Source organism: Panthera onca, chromosome D1 (assembly GCF_046562875.1).
Source record: "Panthera onca isolate mPanOnc1 chromosome D1, mPanOnc1 haplotype 2, whole genome shotgun sequence".
Lineage (NCBI taxonomy): Eukaryota > Metazoa > Chordata > Mammalia > Carnivora > Felidae > Panthera > Panthera onca.
The window spans coordinates 110,413,377-110,430,898 of record NC_138348.1 but is presented as its reverse complement, the minus strand read 5'-3'; the positions used below and the strand labels follow the sequence as shown (position 1 = coordinate 110,430,898).

Below are 17,522 nucleotides of genomic sequence, written 5' to 3'. Positions count from 1 at the left end.
GAACTGGGAGATTGTGACCTGAGACAAAGTTGGATGCTTAACCAACTAAGCCACCCAGGAGCCCCATACTTTTCTGGTCACAAAATACCAAAAAGCTCTACTGGAAGTTGATACACACAAAGGTCTACTGCAGAAGAGTATCATTTATATCATTTATTTTTGTATTTAAAATAATAATGACTAATTTTTCTTCACATTTCTACTTAAATGTTGACTTCCCCTAAAAAAAAAAAAGCTTTACCCATCTTTTCATTTGTTAATAACCAAGATTTTCCAAACAGGGATTCAAAGAAATTGATAATTCCTAGCGTTGACACTGTTCTCCAAGCAGTGAGCCTGTTCTAAAGGAATGAGTCCCTGTGTCAATGCTACAATCTATTGAGAAAAGCACTCGTGAGATAGCCACTTAATTTCCACCTCTTAGAAAATCCATTATTCTGCACACTGAGACAAAAATAGGATGCAACCAAGACGTTCCTAGATTATGACATTTACAACAGAGCATATTCAAAGTGGAGCTAGCTTTCCACCCATAGTTATTTAAGGAGAAGGTGAGCAGGCCCCACACTTTTGCAATCCGCCTTTCCATTTCTCTCCTGTTTGCCTTCAATTGGTGGAAATATTCATGGCTTTACAGGGTCAGGTTCTTGGTGAGTCCTATCATTTTTGTAATTACTGTGGCTGGTATTAGTAAGTGTCTTCCTTTTATATGCTGAAATAAACTAATGGAAGAGGCAGACCCTGTGCAAAATGGCTGGGAATAAGGCCAAATCTTTTTCCATACATTCAGGGACCAGTAATTTTCTAAATGGCACTTTAAGCTCTGTAGCCTCAATAATTACAACTACCGCCGGCATGTAATTTACAGAAATAATTATGCACTCTTCCAGTCCCCATCACCCATCTCAAGCCCATGGCCACTCACCTTGTCTTTATTTTCAGTGCCAGAAGCCTCAGGCTTGGTCCTGATCACAAACGGGGTGGACAGTCACAACAGGACCCTCTCAAAGGCGGCACTGACCTTTGGAGAAACGATCTCGAAGCAGTCCTCAAACCTGAGCATTTTGTGGCTGTCGCACCACAGCTATTTCCGCAGGCCTTCCCCCAGCTGCAGGACGGACATGTGGGCGTCGAACATCAAGTGGAAAGGGAAGGCCCTGCAGAAGGTACTGATGCTGATTCTGAGGTCCGCAGGGACTTGGGAGACTCCCCGGGGAAGGTTCTTCCTGGTGTTAGTATTGTCACATTCTTTGATGAGGAAGGTAAGACAGCTACAATTGCCTGGGTTCTATCGGAGCACAGTTTCTCATTGGCCACCTGCTCCATGGCCACATCAAGCTGGTAGATCTTCTTTCCCGCAGCCTTGATCATGCCCAGCATCGCAAAGCCCACAACGTGGTGAGGACGGAAGTAGTGAAGCAGAAGGGCGCCCTCGGGGAGCTCCTTGCACAGGAACGATGGGGACTCCAGCGTGGCCTGTTTCCCAAAGGAAGTTCTGATGTGTTCCAACAGAGCATCAAAGCCATTAAAAAAGTCCTGCAAAGTGCCACCTACGGCTCGAAGGACTCTCTCATTCTCATCAAAGCATATATTAAAGAACTCCTCACCAAATCTTTCTTGAACTTCCTCAAACTTCAAACCTAGAGGTAAATGGGAAGCAAATGTTAGTCAAGTGCAATAAAATAATTGAATTTATAGCTTTTTAAAAAATGCTCATCAAATGAGATAACTAGTGAGTGAAGCTAGAGAGATATTTCCCTTGGGCCCAGAGATTCTCAGAGAGATTAATTCATTTTGAATTAGAGAAAGAAAATTTCAGTTCACCTTCTGGGGGCTTCTAAGATGTTGATGAGCATAAGCTTCCTTTAACTTTATGCTTTTTTGTTTTTGTTTTTGTTTTTAAGTAGACTTTATTTTTTAGAGAAGTTTGAGACTCACAGCAAAAGTGAGCACAAAGTACAGATATTTTCCATAGAACACTCTTCCCACAAATACACAACCTCCCCCTTCACACACACACACACACACACACACACACACACAATCAGTCATGCACTACAGTGGTACATCTGTTACAATCAGTGAATTACAATGACACAACACCATCGCTCAGAGTTGGTAGTTTACAGTAGGGTTCACTCTTGATGTTGTATGTCCTTGGGCTTGGACAAATGTGTAAGGATACATGTCCACCATTACAGCATCACACAGAGTAGTTTTGCTGCTCTAGAAATCCTCCGTGCTCTGCCTGTTCATGCCTCCCACCTTACCTCAGCCCCCTGTAGCACAAACTTTCTAAATGCTGATAATTTAGCTGCCCAATTTTCTTTTCAATACCCTACTCCATTTGCTACAATTAGCACAAACAAGATCTTTTTCTTAATGGTTTCCCTCATAGGCAAATAAACTTTCCAGAAGCAGCTATCAAGTTGTTTCTCTATCGGGCCCATCCACTATTACTATCTGACTTATCAAAATTCTTCTGTTAAGTGGGAAATGTCAACCAGAGAGGGAATTTATGGTACTTGAGCAGAGAAAGGTATTGGATTATCTAGTGTCAACAGAAGGAATGAAGTTAGAATCCAGGGAGAGAGGGACAAAACAAGAAACTAACATGGCAGAATGGTGGACTGATTTGCATTCTTTGACCCACAAAACTGAGAGTAACCAAGAGTCTGGAATCTCACCAGAAAGGGTTAAAAGTCTTTGTCTTCCTGGTCTACATTCACTCCCACTTGACATGGCAAAAGGAACTCTATCTTACAGTAATGGAGGTACAATAAAAAGTAAGTACATATGCACACACATACACACAACCATTATGTAGAAACTAGAACCAGTCACACGTGATCTAGTTAGATCCACCATTAAGGACGATCTGAGGGAAAATATGGAGGGAATTTATGGTCCATACAGGAAGGATACAACACCTGTGTATGAGCTGAGTGTGTACACTAAAGGAAACTTCTATACAGAGTTAGTCTGTTGCTTCTCCTTTGACTTTGGCTGAAATCAACACATGTAAGTTCATATATTCATATTTTCTTGCCCCGTCTACTCCATCTCATAAGGAGGTCCTGAAGATAAGGCCTGACTGGGAAAGAAACAGAAGGCCACTCTGCTAGTGTCCTGTCCAAGGGCAGAGCCATCTGGGCTGTCTATGGCTCGCTTTGCTATCTATTCCTACATTTATTATTCCCTAAGCGTTCTCCCCATGCAGAAATCAGGGAACAAAGCAGAGTCAACACTACTATTTGAAAAACACAGCCAAAAGACATCAAATATTTTTTGAGACAGCACTAGAGAGTATAAATTTTTTGATAGCCAAGTGAAGAAGTCAGTTGGACAAAAAAAGTTCTTAAAATCAACGTGAAATGAAAAAAAAAAAGTAGAAAACCTAAGAGAAAAAGAGTCCTTTTATTAAGAAGAATTTCATATTAATTTTAGTTTCATAGGTTTGATATTTGAGTCAAGCTGACAAATTCACCTATCAAGATAAAAACATGAGCGCACATCTTACATGGTCATGGTACAAGATTGCCCTTCAACGTAGGCTGCAAACACGAGCAGTAAGACCAGCTCAACTGATGATAATAGCATTTATCTGTCCAGTTCTCCAGCGTGGAAGAAAAAAAGGTGGACAACACTCACTGCAATTTGGCTCCTGTCCCAATGGCTCCACTGAAACTACTCTTCCAATTGCTTAAAGCAATACATACTGTTTCATCCCTACCTTAGTTAACCTGGTTTGTTGTTTTTGTTTTAATTTGACTGTACTGATCATCTCATTCTCCTAAATCTCCCTTCTCTCGGCTTCTAAAAATATACACTGTTGGTTTGATTACTGACTGTCTGAAGACTCCTTCCCTAAAATGTATTCCTAGACCAAATCCTTATATCAGCATCGATACATAACCAAAAAGTCCTAATACAAATTAAATGTATATCCCTTCAAAGACAGTGTTCTTGGTTGTTATTAAATTTTTCAATTACAAAATTCTAATTAAAACTAAATTCAAAATAAATAAAAATTCCTATAAGCTGATTATACTCCCTGAACTACAAAATTCCATGGGTCACTAAAACATCCCACGAATTGCTTCTATACTTTGAAGAGTTTTATCTTAAAAGGACAGAGAGTCTTTATGCACAAAAAAGAAAAAAAAGAATTTCTTCTAACTTGCTTTTTGTTTTATAACATTGAAAACACCCTCAGAGTTATTAAGAACAGAGATTAAACATAATATAGTAAGCTTATGTTCTATTTTCATTGCCAGAATCCCCAAAAATAATCCAGAAAACAATTCACCAGGAACACAAAATAAAAACTACTCTGTGAGTACAGCATTCTATCCACTAGCAATCCCTGCTGTCTTACAAAGCACTTCTGTACTTGAGAGTAAAGAAGAGTTGTTAATTCTCAAGCAAAGACACCGAGGTCTGCCAGGGTGCTAGAGTGACTTATACCAATAAAGAAAAGCTAGAATATTTTGAATATTACACCCAAATACTATACATGGTAATTCTATAAAATCACAGTACTCAGTTAACTAATAAAGATCTTTGGGGGGTGCCTGGGTAGCACAGCCAGTTAAGTGTCTGACTCCTGATTCTGGCTCACGTCATCATCTCATGGTTTGTGGGTTCCAGCCCTGCACCAGGCTCTGTGATGACATTACAGAGCCTGCTTGGGATTCTCTCTTTCTCTCATTCTCTCTATGGCCCTCCCCCACTCATTCTCAATCTCTGTCTCAAAATAAACAATAAAAAAAAAATTTGTTCTCACAATTATTAAACTGTACAGTATCATAAAAGACAAGAAAGTTCTTCAAGTTGTAAACATGTAAACTTTGGGAAAGATCACTGTAACTTTTACAAATAGTTTCATTTTAAACCTCATCTCAAAATTCAGAAAGCACAGACAAAGTAGTTCAGCTCAGACAAGTGGTACAGTTCTCACTTCCAATACCCCACTTATGAGGATGCAAATCCCCTACTTACAGCAAATCAGGTGAAACATATAGACCATGCTCATGTGTTCATGTCAGAAGATGCTATGACAGTTTGACCTTTGGGTCTATAAGAATATGTTCCTCTAGAGGCAAAACTTAAAATAAATCTGCTTTCATTAACAAGTTAAAATTTTAAATTATTGTTGGGGCACCTGGGTGGCTCAATTGGTTAAGCATCCAACTTCAGCTCAGGTCATGATCTCATGGTTTGTGAGTTCGAGCCCCACATCGGGTTCTATGCAGACAGCTCAGAGCCTGGAGCCTGCTTCAGATTCTGTGTCTCCCTCTCTCTCTGCCCTTCCCCTTCTCATGCTCTCTCTTTCTCTCTCAAAAATGAATAAAACTTAAAAAAAATTAAGTTACTGTTAATTCACTTCTTTAGAAAAATGAGTAGCCTAAATGTGACATCCTTCATCTCAAAGTGTAATAACCTATCCATTGATGACATAAATCTTTGTCCTTCATTTGCTATCCATCTGACTTCACATAATGCACCTCTTAAGGACAAAGACATGAGCTCATTTATGTCTGCACACCCATCACTAGTGTAATGCCTGGCACATGGACACAAAGATTCATTCATAGAAACTAAGCTTTCAGGGTGCCTGGGTGGCTCTGCCACTTAAGCATCCAAATCTTGATTTTGGCTCAGGTCATGATCTCACAGTTCCTAGGTTCGAGCCCCATATTGGGCTGCCAGCACAGAGTGTGCTTGGGTATCTCTCTCCTTCTGTCTCTCTGCCCCTTCCTCACTCATGTTCTCTCTCTCTCTCTCTCTCTCTCTTTCTCTCTCAAAACAGATAAAAACTTAAAAAAAATCTAAGCTGGGGCACCTGGTTGGTCAGTCGTTTAAGCGTTCACCTTTAGCTCTGGTCATGATCTCACAGTATGTGAGTTTAAGCCTTGCATCGGGTTCTGTGCTGACAGCTCAGAACCTGGAGGCTGCTTGGGATTCTGTGTCTCCCTTTCTCTGCCCCTCCCCCACTCACATTCTGCCTCTCTCAAATGAATAAAAGCATTAAAAATAAATAAACAAAAGTTTAAAAAATAAAACTAAGCTTTCATCTAAATATTTGTTTGGTAAATATAATCAAGCTTTTAAAGCTACACTTGTGCCAGGACACCTGGGTGGCTCCATCAGTTAAGTATCCAACTTCAGCTCGGGTCACCATCTCCTGGTTTGTGACTTTGAGGCCCACATTGGGGCTCTCTGCTCTCAACATGGAGCCTGCTTCAGATCCTCTCTCTCCCTCTCTCTCTCCCCCTCTCAAAAATAAACATATAAAAAATAAAATATTAAATAAATTTTTAAAAAGTACCTTTAAAACCAAAGTTGTGCCACATTTAAGGGCACCTAGACACCTAGACACATTCTTTTCTGATATGAGCCTCTACAGATAATTAAGTCACAGTGTGATTAGGCTGTGACAGAGGCAAATGGGAATACTTATGGACAATGGAGAAAACAAAGTATGACTCTCTCATCCACAGGTTTTCCTGTTTGCCTCCGTTAGAGCCTAACAGAGGCATGGGTTTGAGCCCCATGCCTGTGATAGTGTCTGATGAAGAACTTGAATAAAAGTGGGTGTTCAAAAACCCAACAAGGAAGGCACAGTCACACTGACAGATGGACAGTAATGGAATACAGATGAACCAGAGAAGTGGGAGAGCCCAGCATGGTCAGGGATGGGCAAACTGTAAGTGGATAGCATCTGGGGAATAGGAATGAGGGGGTGAGCTGTTAACTGATGGGCAACACCGAGCCTGGACTTTTGAGCACCAAGACCAATGTCAAAGGCACCAGCCAGAGATGCTATAATGTCTTTAAAAGCCTACATTGACTGAACTAGAGAGGTCCCAGTGAGAAGAATGTTAAACAATGTGCCAAATATTTTCATAGATGACTTTACACTTTAAAAAATTCTTATCAAGTAGATATTTTTAATTGTCTTTGTTTTACAGGTGAAAAATGTTAAGACATTTGCCCAAGTTCCACAACTATATGTAGCAAAGGTAGGTCTCAAGGTGAAGTCTGTCTGATACCACATCTTGTGAAATAAACACAGAGGAAAACATCTGTGCGAGGGAAGAAATGCACGTCTTGCCCACTGTTATTTAATCAATACCTAGCATTTTGCCTGTCATTTAGGAGATGCTTAATATGTATTAGCTGGATGGTCAATGAATTAATGTATCACTGAAGTCAACAGAAAGCAGTTATAAGGAGCAGTCAACAGCTATCAAATGTCACAGTGAAGTCAAGTAAAAGAAAGACAGAAAACTGTAAAATGGATTGGTCAGCACTTTGGGGACCTTTGACAGTAATTTTAGTGGAGGAGTGGGGCAGACTACTGGGTGTAAGGGGTTAAGGAGTGTGTGACAAGTAAAGAAACAAAAAGTTTTCAGCTGGATTAATATTATTGGAGAGCTAAAATTACTTCCTTTATAAAACTGTAACAAATATGACCACTATACTTGGAAAAGGAAATATTACCTTCATTGAGAACCAAGTAATTAGAGAGAGATAGCACCAAATACACAGCATTGTACATTTGGGGTCCTGGGTCCTCTAGGGGAAGATGTATCAATAAAAGAGTACAATTAGTGTTTTTTTAGATCCAGAGACCATCCTTGCCACCCAGGAAGGGCACGGGTCTCCATTAACACAGGAAAACACCAAAGCAGCAAATGTATCCTTATGTGGACCAAATATCAACTGAGGAGGTGAATACCTACCAGCTACTCACTTCTGTGAGCTGCAGATGCCCCATAATTATCTTTTAATTATTTAGCTCCATCAAATTCACATTTAAGTAATGTAACTCAAGCACAACTATATCTCAAGTCCAGATTGTAAAAAGATTCCAATATTTTAAGGAGATAATCATCCTCTTAGAGAAACCATTTTTTCAGCTTTCCTTCCTCCGCTATAAATGACATATAATATTGTATAACTTTAAGGTGTACAAAGTGTTCTTTTGATACATTTATATATTGCAAAACAATTACTCTCATAGTGTTAGCTAACACTTTCAATATGCCACATAATTTTGTATATATATATATATATATATATATATATATATATATGTAATTTTTTTTCTTTTTGGTAGTGAGAACATTTAAAATCTACTCTCTGAACAACACCCAAGCATATAATACATAATTGTTAACAATGATCACAAAGCTGTGCAATAGATCCCAAGAACATATTCATCTTGTAACTGGAAGTTTGTACCCTTTGACTAACATCTCCCCAGTCCCCCACCTCCCAGACCCTGGGAATCGCCATTCTGTGAATTTGGCATTTTTTAGATTCCACATAGAAGTGACAGCATATAGTATTTGTCCAGAAACAATACTTTTATCAGGAAGACCCTAAGGTTTTTGTGAGCTAGTTTGAAACCCAGATGACACTTTAATAAAAATATTATTCTAGTGTCTTGCCAATCTATAAAGAAATGACTGAAGTTGGTCTCAGCCTCCCAGGGGAGACTTACCGGTAAATACTATATGCATATGTCTAAATAATAACAAAGGAGAAAGGCTCAAAAGAAATGCCACTGGAAGTGGAAGGTATTATGCTGAGGGAAATAAATCAGTCAGAGAATGACAGATATCATAGGTTTTCACTCGTATGTGGATCTTGAGAAATTGAACAGAAGACCATGGGGGAAGGGAAGGGGGAAAAATGGATACAAACAGAGAGGGAGGGAGGCAAACCACAAGAGACTATTAAATACAGAGAACAAACTAAGGGTGGATGGGGCACAGGGGAGAGGGGGAAATGGGTGATGGGCATTGAGGAGGGCACTTGTTGGGAGGAACACTGGTGCTGTATGGAAGCCAAGTTGACAATAAATTATATTCATGAGAAAAAAAAAGAAATGCCATTGCCTGAATTGTAATTTTAAAGAAAACTGTTTTCAATCTGATCTATCAATGCAGTTTCATTTGAATCTCTGTTGGGGTGATATAAAACCTCTGTAGTTTCAGGATATTCTGGAGTTAAGTAAGTAACAGTATAGGTATAATAGTGAAAAGAAAGATCCTTATCAATCTTGGCCTTAATCTGTGAAGAGTTAAACAATGAGTTTCTACTATTTTAGAAGCAAATCATTCTCCTTTTACTGCATTTGTGGCATCTCTGCCCCTCTCCAAAAGGAACACAACTATGTCATATATTTACTTTTAAATATAAGTGAACCAAAATTAATTGTTTCAAATTTTATGATATAGTTAAAGAAAACAGAGTATACATTCAGATTTTTTTTTTTTAAAAAATAGGGTTTTAACATCTTCGAGCTAACAAAGAATTTGCTAACAACAGGGAACTCTCTAATATATTTAAGATTAATTACTGAATACCCAAAGGAGTAGGTATTATCAAAAGCATATTAAGTGCTTCAGGGACATTTGTGATGGTTAAGTTTAAAGTTTTTAAATTGGAGAATATGCTAAGATATACTTTAAAATATGCATAGGATATAAATTTTGATAGAAATATGGCATAATGGAGGTGAAGCCAGACTCTTTATAATCTGGGCCACATTTACAGTCTGCGATACATTTTTCACCAAGAAACCACATCTAAAAAGCAGAGCATCCTATGGAAATGATGAAATAGAGACTGGGTGTCGAATGTTGTATGATTGGAAATTTTTAATATGTAAATTAAGAGATTAATCTAAGTTTTAAAAAAAGAGCATCATAAAATTACACTCCAATATTATCAGTTGTTTCTCTTTCCTTTCAAACAGCAAAGCCTATCTGTGTGCCTTTCTTGTAAAATACCAGATATTCCCTTGTATTATATATATTTGTCTGGATTCCTCTGTTGACTCTAAAACAGATTTAGTAGGACAATTAATGAAAAGTACAACCTCTAAAAACAGTGTGATCTAGAATGAGAAGAAAAAAAACAATGGAGGAAGAAATATAAACCAAAAGAACTTCCCCTAAATTGTAGAAAATCCTGAATCTTCAGATGTAAACAAGTTCCAGCCAGATTTGATAAGGGCATGCACACACACACTCTAATGTTCTCTCTCTCTCTCTCTCTCTCTCTCTCTCACTCTCTCTCTCTCTCTCTCACACACACACACACACACACACACACACACACACACACACACACACACAAGCTCATTACAAAGAGGAGCTGGCCAAGCACCTACCTCAGCTCTATACCCAAAAACCTGCATTTTTGCATTGCATAAATAGGGCAATGGCTCACAGGCTTTGGCATCTCCCCACAGAGACCTGCTCTCATCATTTCTCATGCCTGTACTTCTCCCAATCTTTCACCTGGTGGCTAAGAAGGTTGGAGAGGGAATCACAGTGCAAATATGCATGGACTCTGGCTTCCGTTGATGACGACTGTCCCTGCTCAAAATGGAGGCCACTGTAGCGATGGCAGGAGAGTTTCATTTCCACAAGGACAGATCCTCAAAGGGCTTATTCGGAGACATTAATCACTGCTAATGCCTCTTTGATTGCTACGCCTCTACAATTGTTCAGCTGTGTGAGTCACCCTCCTGAACTGCTGCAACCCAGTCTTGGGAGCTACGTGTCTGACCAATTTGTACAGAAACGATGAGGTTTTGGAATGAAAGTTGTGTTACAGTAAAGAAATAAAATTGAGGAGAATCTGAAAATTTTTTACCACTTTCCAAATGATATAGGTAAAAGTTAGCCAAAGGCTAAACCTATGAGTTTCCTTAGCCAAATATCAGACTTTAAGTGTGACAGAAATTATCACATCATACGTCCATGATGTGGCTATTACAGTAGCATATGGCAGCTTTTACAGGATGCATGAAGAAGCAATCCTAGTACTTTTGTACTTCTGGAGGACAACAGCATGGAACTATGTACATGTTTATTTACAAAATAATTTGTAGCTACACTGTTTCACACAAGATCAGTGACATGAAGTCATTAGATGCCCTGGAACTGCACTAACCCGTCTAACCTCCATCAAAATACAGTAGTCCTCAGGATGCCTGGGTAGCTCAGTCAATTGAGCATCCAACTATTGATTTCAGCTCAAGTCATGATCTCATGGTTCATGGGTTTGAGCTCTGCATCAGGCTCTGCGCTGACAGTGTGGAGCCTGCTTGGGATTCTCTCTCTCCCTCTCTCTGTTCCTCCCCAGCTTGTGCTCTGTCTCAAAATAAGTAAATATAGTACATACTAAAAAAATATAGTATTCCTCATAAATAGTCATCCTTCATCTACTTCTACACCACCCATGATGAGGAACTCCTGAAGCATGCTCTCCTGATAATATTTCTAGTGATCACATAGTTCCTTCCTTCTTCCACAGAGAAACAATCTATTCCTATCACTTTGGCTCACTGGTTCTATTATACCCTCTGTTTTCCCCACAAAAATCTGTTAAAGTGCCTGAAAATAGCTCACAGGCTCTCCTTTGTCTTCTCATCTTGTTTTCAAAGAACTAATTCAAAATCCATTAAAGGCAGCTAAAAAGAATGATCTTAAATGGATGTGAAAGGCAAGAGTACATGAGAAAAAAGATACAGAACAGGTGTGATTTTGAAGGACACTGTAAGTTACCAGGAGGAAGGGAACAAGAAAGCAGCAGAGATAAAAGAGGTCTATTTCAGATAAGAGGAGCTGACGTGAGATGCTTTGACTCCAGGTTTCAGCCCTGTGTGTATATGTGCTCTAACGTGGGAAAATAGATGTCTGTATTTACTCATCCTTACTAGAGTATACACTTCAAACTGTTTTTCAGTGTCCTATTTATTTGCCCTGACCCCATCCACACTTTTCATACTCCGTTCCCTTTAGATCATACATATGGAAGATGCTAGGCCAGGTAGGGAAGCAAGTGAGGACTATGGAAAAACAGTACCGATGGCACATGCATGGACTGAATGAATATCCTCTATGTCTTCTCCATCATGGGTAAGGCCACTGTATGAACAGATGAACAGAGACTGTTCATGTGTGTTACCATTTCCACGGGAACCTGACAGGAACTCTGAGCTACATTTGTCACACCACATCTGGACATATTCCACAAATAGAACACAAGGGCAAGCCTCAGACACACAAGAATTAACAAAAATGGCCAGCTTTTTAAATCAGGAGGGGATACCATCTACATTTGAGCTCCTCTGTTATTGTAAAGGAACCAATAATCTCTTTGGATTCACGGTTTCTTTGGGGAAAGGGTTATGCCCTTATTATTTCTTTTGCTTTTGTGACATAGCTGTGTTCATTTTTTTCTCTGCCCCCTTCCAGTTTTTGTGCATACCCATACACATATTTTACAAAGCTGGATTCACAGTGGACACAAAAACACTTGGTTTTTGCCTATTTTTCTTTTTGTGTAATTGTTTCTCTCTAGCAGAGGCGGGGGTATTTGTAGCTGTCGGTGCTCAGCAGAGTCTTGCTCTAGAAACTGCCTTGAGCTAAATAAGGCTGACTGACCCAACGTCCCTTCCCCAGGGCAACCTGTATCCAAAGACATGAGCTGTAATGCAAAGATGAGTCTTCCTGGTCTCCATGGAGGGCAACTGTGAAAAGCTGAGCAGAGTCCTTTCCTGTGACAGCACATGAACCTTGGCCCCTCTCCTTTCTTCACATCCTCACAAGGAAGTAGTCTGGTGAAACTATAAAGCTGTAAACACATGCTACCTAACTTCCAGAAAAAGGGATGATTGGAGGGTGGAGCTGCGAGCCACAAAGCGTTATTCTCAGGACTTGATATCTATAGGGGTTTGCCTGGTGTGTCATCGGCCCTAACTAAGGGTTCCTGAGCACAAATCTTCATCTGAGTCTGTTTCCTGGGGAAATCAGGCTATCACAACATCATAAACATTCTCCCATGCCACAGTGTCATCTTGCCACACTGTTCTCATTGCAACAGCTGCTTAATGTCCTCGGAAGCAGATCATATTTTAATTGACCATTTCCTCACAGTAAGACGGTTGGTTGTTGCCAATATTTTGTCATTATAAAGAGCATTCAATAAACGCCATCGAGCCATTATTTAAAGATTCTTCTTCTTGTTTTGAATTATTTCTTCAAAAAAATCTAAGGTGTGGGCCATTACCAAGAGGATGGGAAGGTTTCAATCTACTGATACTAAAGGTTTATAGGTTGTAATATGGCACACCTAAGTTTAATAGGAAGATACACTAAGGAATCGGGGCAGATTATGTTCTACATTATAGTGTCTTTGACCCAAGGCTCCGAACAGAATGCTTCAGAAGCCGAAAGAGAAAAAGATAACAGAATGCTCTATAATGAACTTATATAGCATTCCATTATACTTGGCTGAGTAAATCAGAGCCTATACAAGGTACCCAGTGTACAATAAATATTTGTTCAGTAGATGTGTGAATGAATAAATGAATATTTAGGTTGCTTTAAATTTTAACTGAAACATGAGGGGGCTCATTAATATAGAAATGTAGATAATGCAGAAAATATGGAATGGATACTAATAAGTCCGTGGCTTTAAGTTCTTAAATTATTCCCATTCCAAAGCAAAAGTGATGGTGGTGGTAACAGGGAGAGCCCACATGGGTATGTGTTAGATCCTCTTTTATGCACAACTTAGCAGAGGGACCAATGAGGAGAATTTAAGGAGGAATAAAATAATTGCTAATAAAAGCACTTTGTCAACCAAAAACCAGTAAGCCAAGTTTGTCATTATCACAATAGGACACATACAACAAATTCATGCAAAAGAATGCCAAAGACTGGATTTTAGTGAAAACCCCTATCTTTAAATTTGGGGCAGATGAGGAATGAAGACAGTAAGCTGAGTACAGTCTACCTCTGAGATGCAATGGCAGATCCTGGAGACATAACCTAAGAATCATCTCCTGTTCTTGTCTCTTAAAATGTCCCAACAAGAATCGTTTCTCAAATTAGTCTGACCTCATCAGTACCTTGTGAGCATGCCCTACTATCCAACTCATGTCCTATCACTCAGACCCTCCCTGGGGTTATCACAAGAGAGCATAGGAGGGCAAAGAAGGGGACACTCTACCTGTTTTTGAGGGGATAGAAGAAAAACAATGGGACATAGAAGGTGCAAAAGGAAGAAAACAGACCAAAGGCTTAATTTCTTCCTATAGATAGCTTAATAGGTCAGTTTAGGGGCCACTTGACCCAAAGGAGATATAAAACAAAAATGTCTGTATTCAGAGCTCTTCATTTTCCTATAAACGTTTATCCCTGCCCTATTACTCCTTAACTCCTAAAGAAAACTAAAGGTTCTATGAGAAATCTTTGTTAATATTTGAAAGCAAACAAAAAAGCATTATCCAAAGGTCAACCAAATCTAGTACTTGACAGGAAGAAGATATTACAGAGCTGTAAGATCTTGAACTTTCAGTCAACAAAAGATGCCTGGGAATTCAAGCTTGTGCAGCCACTCTGGAAAACAGTATGGAGGTTCCTCAAAAAACTAAAAATAGAACTACCCTACGACCCATAATTGCACTACTAGGCATTTATCTATGGGATACAGGTGTGCTGTTTTGAAGGGACACATGCACCCCCATGTTTATAGCAGCACTATCCACAATAGCCAAAGTATGGAAAGAGCCCAAATGTCCATCGATGGATCAATGGATAAAGAAGATGTGGTATATATATATATATGATGGAGTATTACTCGGCAATCAAAAAGCTTGAAATCTTGCCATTTGCAACTACATGGATGGAACTGGACCATATTATGCTATGTGAAATTACTCAGTCAGAGAAAGACAAAAATCATATGATTTCACTCATATGAGGACTTTAAGAGACAAAACACATGAACACAAGGGAAGGGAAACAAACATAATATAAAACCAGGGAAGGGGACAAAACAGAAGAGACTCATAAATATGTAGAACAAACTGAGGCTTACTGGAGGGGTTGTGGGAGGGGGGATGGGCTAAATGGGTAAGGGGCATTAAGGAATCTACTCTTGAAATCACTGTTTCACTATATGCTAACTAATTTGGATGTAAATTAAAAAAAAACCATTCTTTCCAAAGCACTTATTTAGTGTGGTGTAGAGAAAGTCATAAATGAAAGAAAAAACAAAAACAAAAACAAAAAAACAAACAAACCAAAAAAAACCCCTGGCTTTTCTCTCCTCAGTCCATTCCCAGGACTTGCCAGAATATTGATTGCTATTTCCTTTCTAGCTTCCAGAAGGATGTCAATGGTCAACAGAGTTTGCTTTTTCTATCCCAGTGACAATGAAATGGTTGGCCTGGTGCCCTAGAAGGCAAAGAGATATACTGTTTTTTTTTTTTTTTTTTTTTTAAGCTTTGTGACCATGGCCACCTTGTTGCAAGTGCAAACCTTGCAAGGTGGGCGATCTTCTTTTAAAACAGTGAGCCAATAAACTACAATTCTGTTGCCAGGAGAACTGAGCCAACAGTGAAACTTACTAACATCCCTGTTTGACTTATGAGAATGATCCAAATACATAGATAAATAAGACAAGAATGAAACCAAGAGCAGGCAAGCCTGTTTGTGGTAAGATATACTCTATCCCCCAAATCCCTATTTTTCTTGCATACTAAAGTGGAAGCAGCCATACTGGTTTGTGAATACCGCTGTTACTTAAATTTCTGCCTCCCATCAGTAACTAGATTCAGCCCACCATTTAATTAAAAATTGTGCCCCCTAAGGATCAAGATTGTCAAGTATGTCACAACATGAAAATGCATGTGTGGACGTCAGATTGGAGGGGGGTGGTTAAGAATACGTAGGGAGACATGAAATGACATTTATCTGCCTTGTATGTTGGCTTCTGATCCTATACAAGTTTGAAATTTGAGTATAATTCACTTAAATCCCATTATTTCTATACAACAATTAGGGCTTTAAAGAATTACACAGAGATGCATTTAAAATGGATATGGTTCTTAGGGTACCTGGGTGGCTCAGTCGATTAAGCATCTGACTTCAGCTCAGGTCATGGTCTCACAGTTCGTGAGTTTGAGCCCCGCGCCAGGCTCTGAGCTGTCAGCACAACTTTGTCAGCCTGCTTTGGATTCTGTGTCTCCCTCTCTTCCCCCTCCCCCACTCATACTCTGTTTCTGTCTCTCTGTCTCTAAAATAAAATAAACTTTAAAAAATGGATATAGTTCTTGAAAAGTATTCCATCTGTCCAACAAGAAAGAAAATGAGTATCAAGCATGTGCCAGATGCTCTGACCCACTATGAATTGCAACAAGTGAGCCGTGGTCATTTTAACTATGTGTGGTAATTGTCACAGGGGTTTTAATCACCTTTAAATAGTTCACTCTAAACTATTAGCTCAGTTGAAACACTAAACAGCTACTTAGCATGATGTCCTGCTTAAGGTGAAGATTCTGTTTAACTAACTGTACATGCTGCTGTAGACAGAGGCAGAAAGCACCTAAACACAGAAACACTTTAATAGCACATTGCAATAGTATCTAATCACTGATGACAGACTGTGAAAAGTCATTTACCATGGGTATTTATTTGTTATGTTTTTTCAATGTTTATTTTTGAGACAGAGACAGAGCACGAGTGGGCAAGGGGCAGAGAGAGAGGGAGACACAGTATCTGAAGCAGGCTCCAGGCTCTGAGCTGTCAGCACAGAGCCCAATGTGGGGCTTGAACCTATGAACCGAACTATAACATCATGACCTGACCTGAAGTTGGTCACTTAACCAACTGAGCCACCCAGGCACCCTTCCTATCACTAGAGGCATGAATCACCTGCTCTGAGACCAGTTCCCTGCAGTATTAGATAAATGGAGTGGGATTATGTTCAGACACTATTCTAATTTCATCTTCAAGGTCCTTAGCACTGCAACAGATTAATAAGCAAGACCACAGAACTGGAGGAAATACACCTCATAGATGGGCTCTACTCTGGACACTCATTACATGTATAAAATTTGGTGCTTTCATGAGTGACGTTGGGGGAAAAACACACTTAAATATAAAAATAGACTACAAGCTCTTATTCATGTGTTTTAGTTTAGGTTTGGATTTTTTTCTTAATTGGGGCTACCACCAAGTAGAAATACAAAGTCCTTTTGGGCTTACCTATCTTAATTATCATTTTATTCAACAGCTTTTAGAACTATTTGATTTTGATATAATTTCAAACTTAGAGGATAGTAGCAAATAGTACCAAAGTAGGAATAGTAGGAATAGTACCAAATAGTACCAATAGTACCAAAAACTCCCATTTTCTTTTATAAAGATTCATCAATTTGTTAGAAATTTATCCCTTCTGTTTTATTCTCATTCTCTCTCTCTCTGTCACACACACACACACACACACACACACACACACACACACACAATTTGAGAATTAAGTGGCAAAGGTCCTTCCCTAAATACATCAGTGCATATTTCCTACGAACAAGGATGTTCCCTTACAAAACCACAGTACAGTTTTGAAGATGAGGAAATTTAACTTTGGTACAATATTATCTAATCCACACTCCATATTCCAATTCCGTTTATTGGCCCAGTAAT

General features: G+C 39.2%; 1 protein-coding gene and 1 non-coding gene across 2 annotated transcripts in view; one reads left to right on the top strand and one right to left on the bottom strand.

The window, feature by feature from the left end:
- Positions 1-925: 925 nt before the first annotated feature.
- Positions 926-17,522, bottom strand: part of LOC144613021 (guanylate cyclase soluble subunit alpha-2-like) — a 33,289-nt gene continuing 16,692 nt past the window's right edge. The window contains exon 2 of the mRNA XM_078433928.2: positions 926-1,640. Within this exon, the coding sequence (XP_078290054.1) occupies positions 1,138-1,640 (503 nt within the window). The 3' untranslated portion in view covers positions 926-1,137. The remainder of the gene's footprint in view (positions 1,641-17,522) is intronic.
- On the top strand, positions 9,623-9,739 carry LOC132662666 (small Cajal body-specific RNA 7). Its single transcript, XR_009602681.1, has one exon.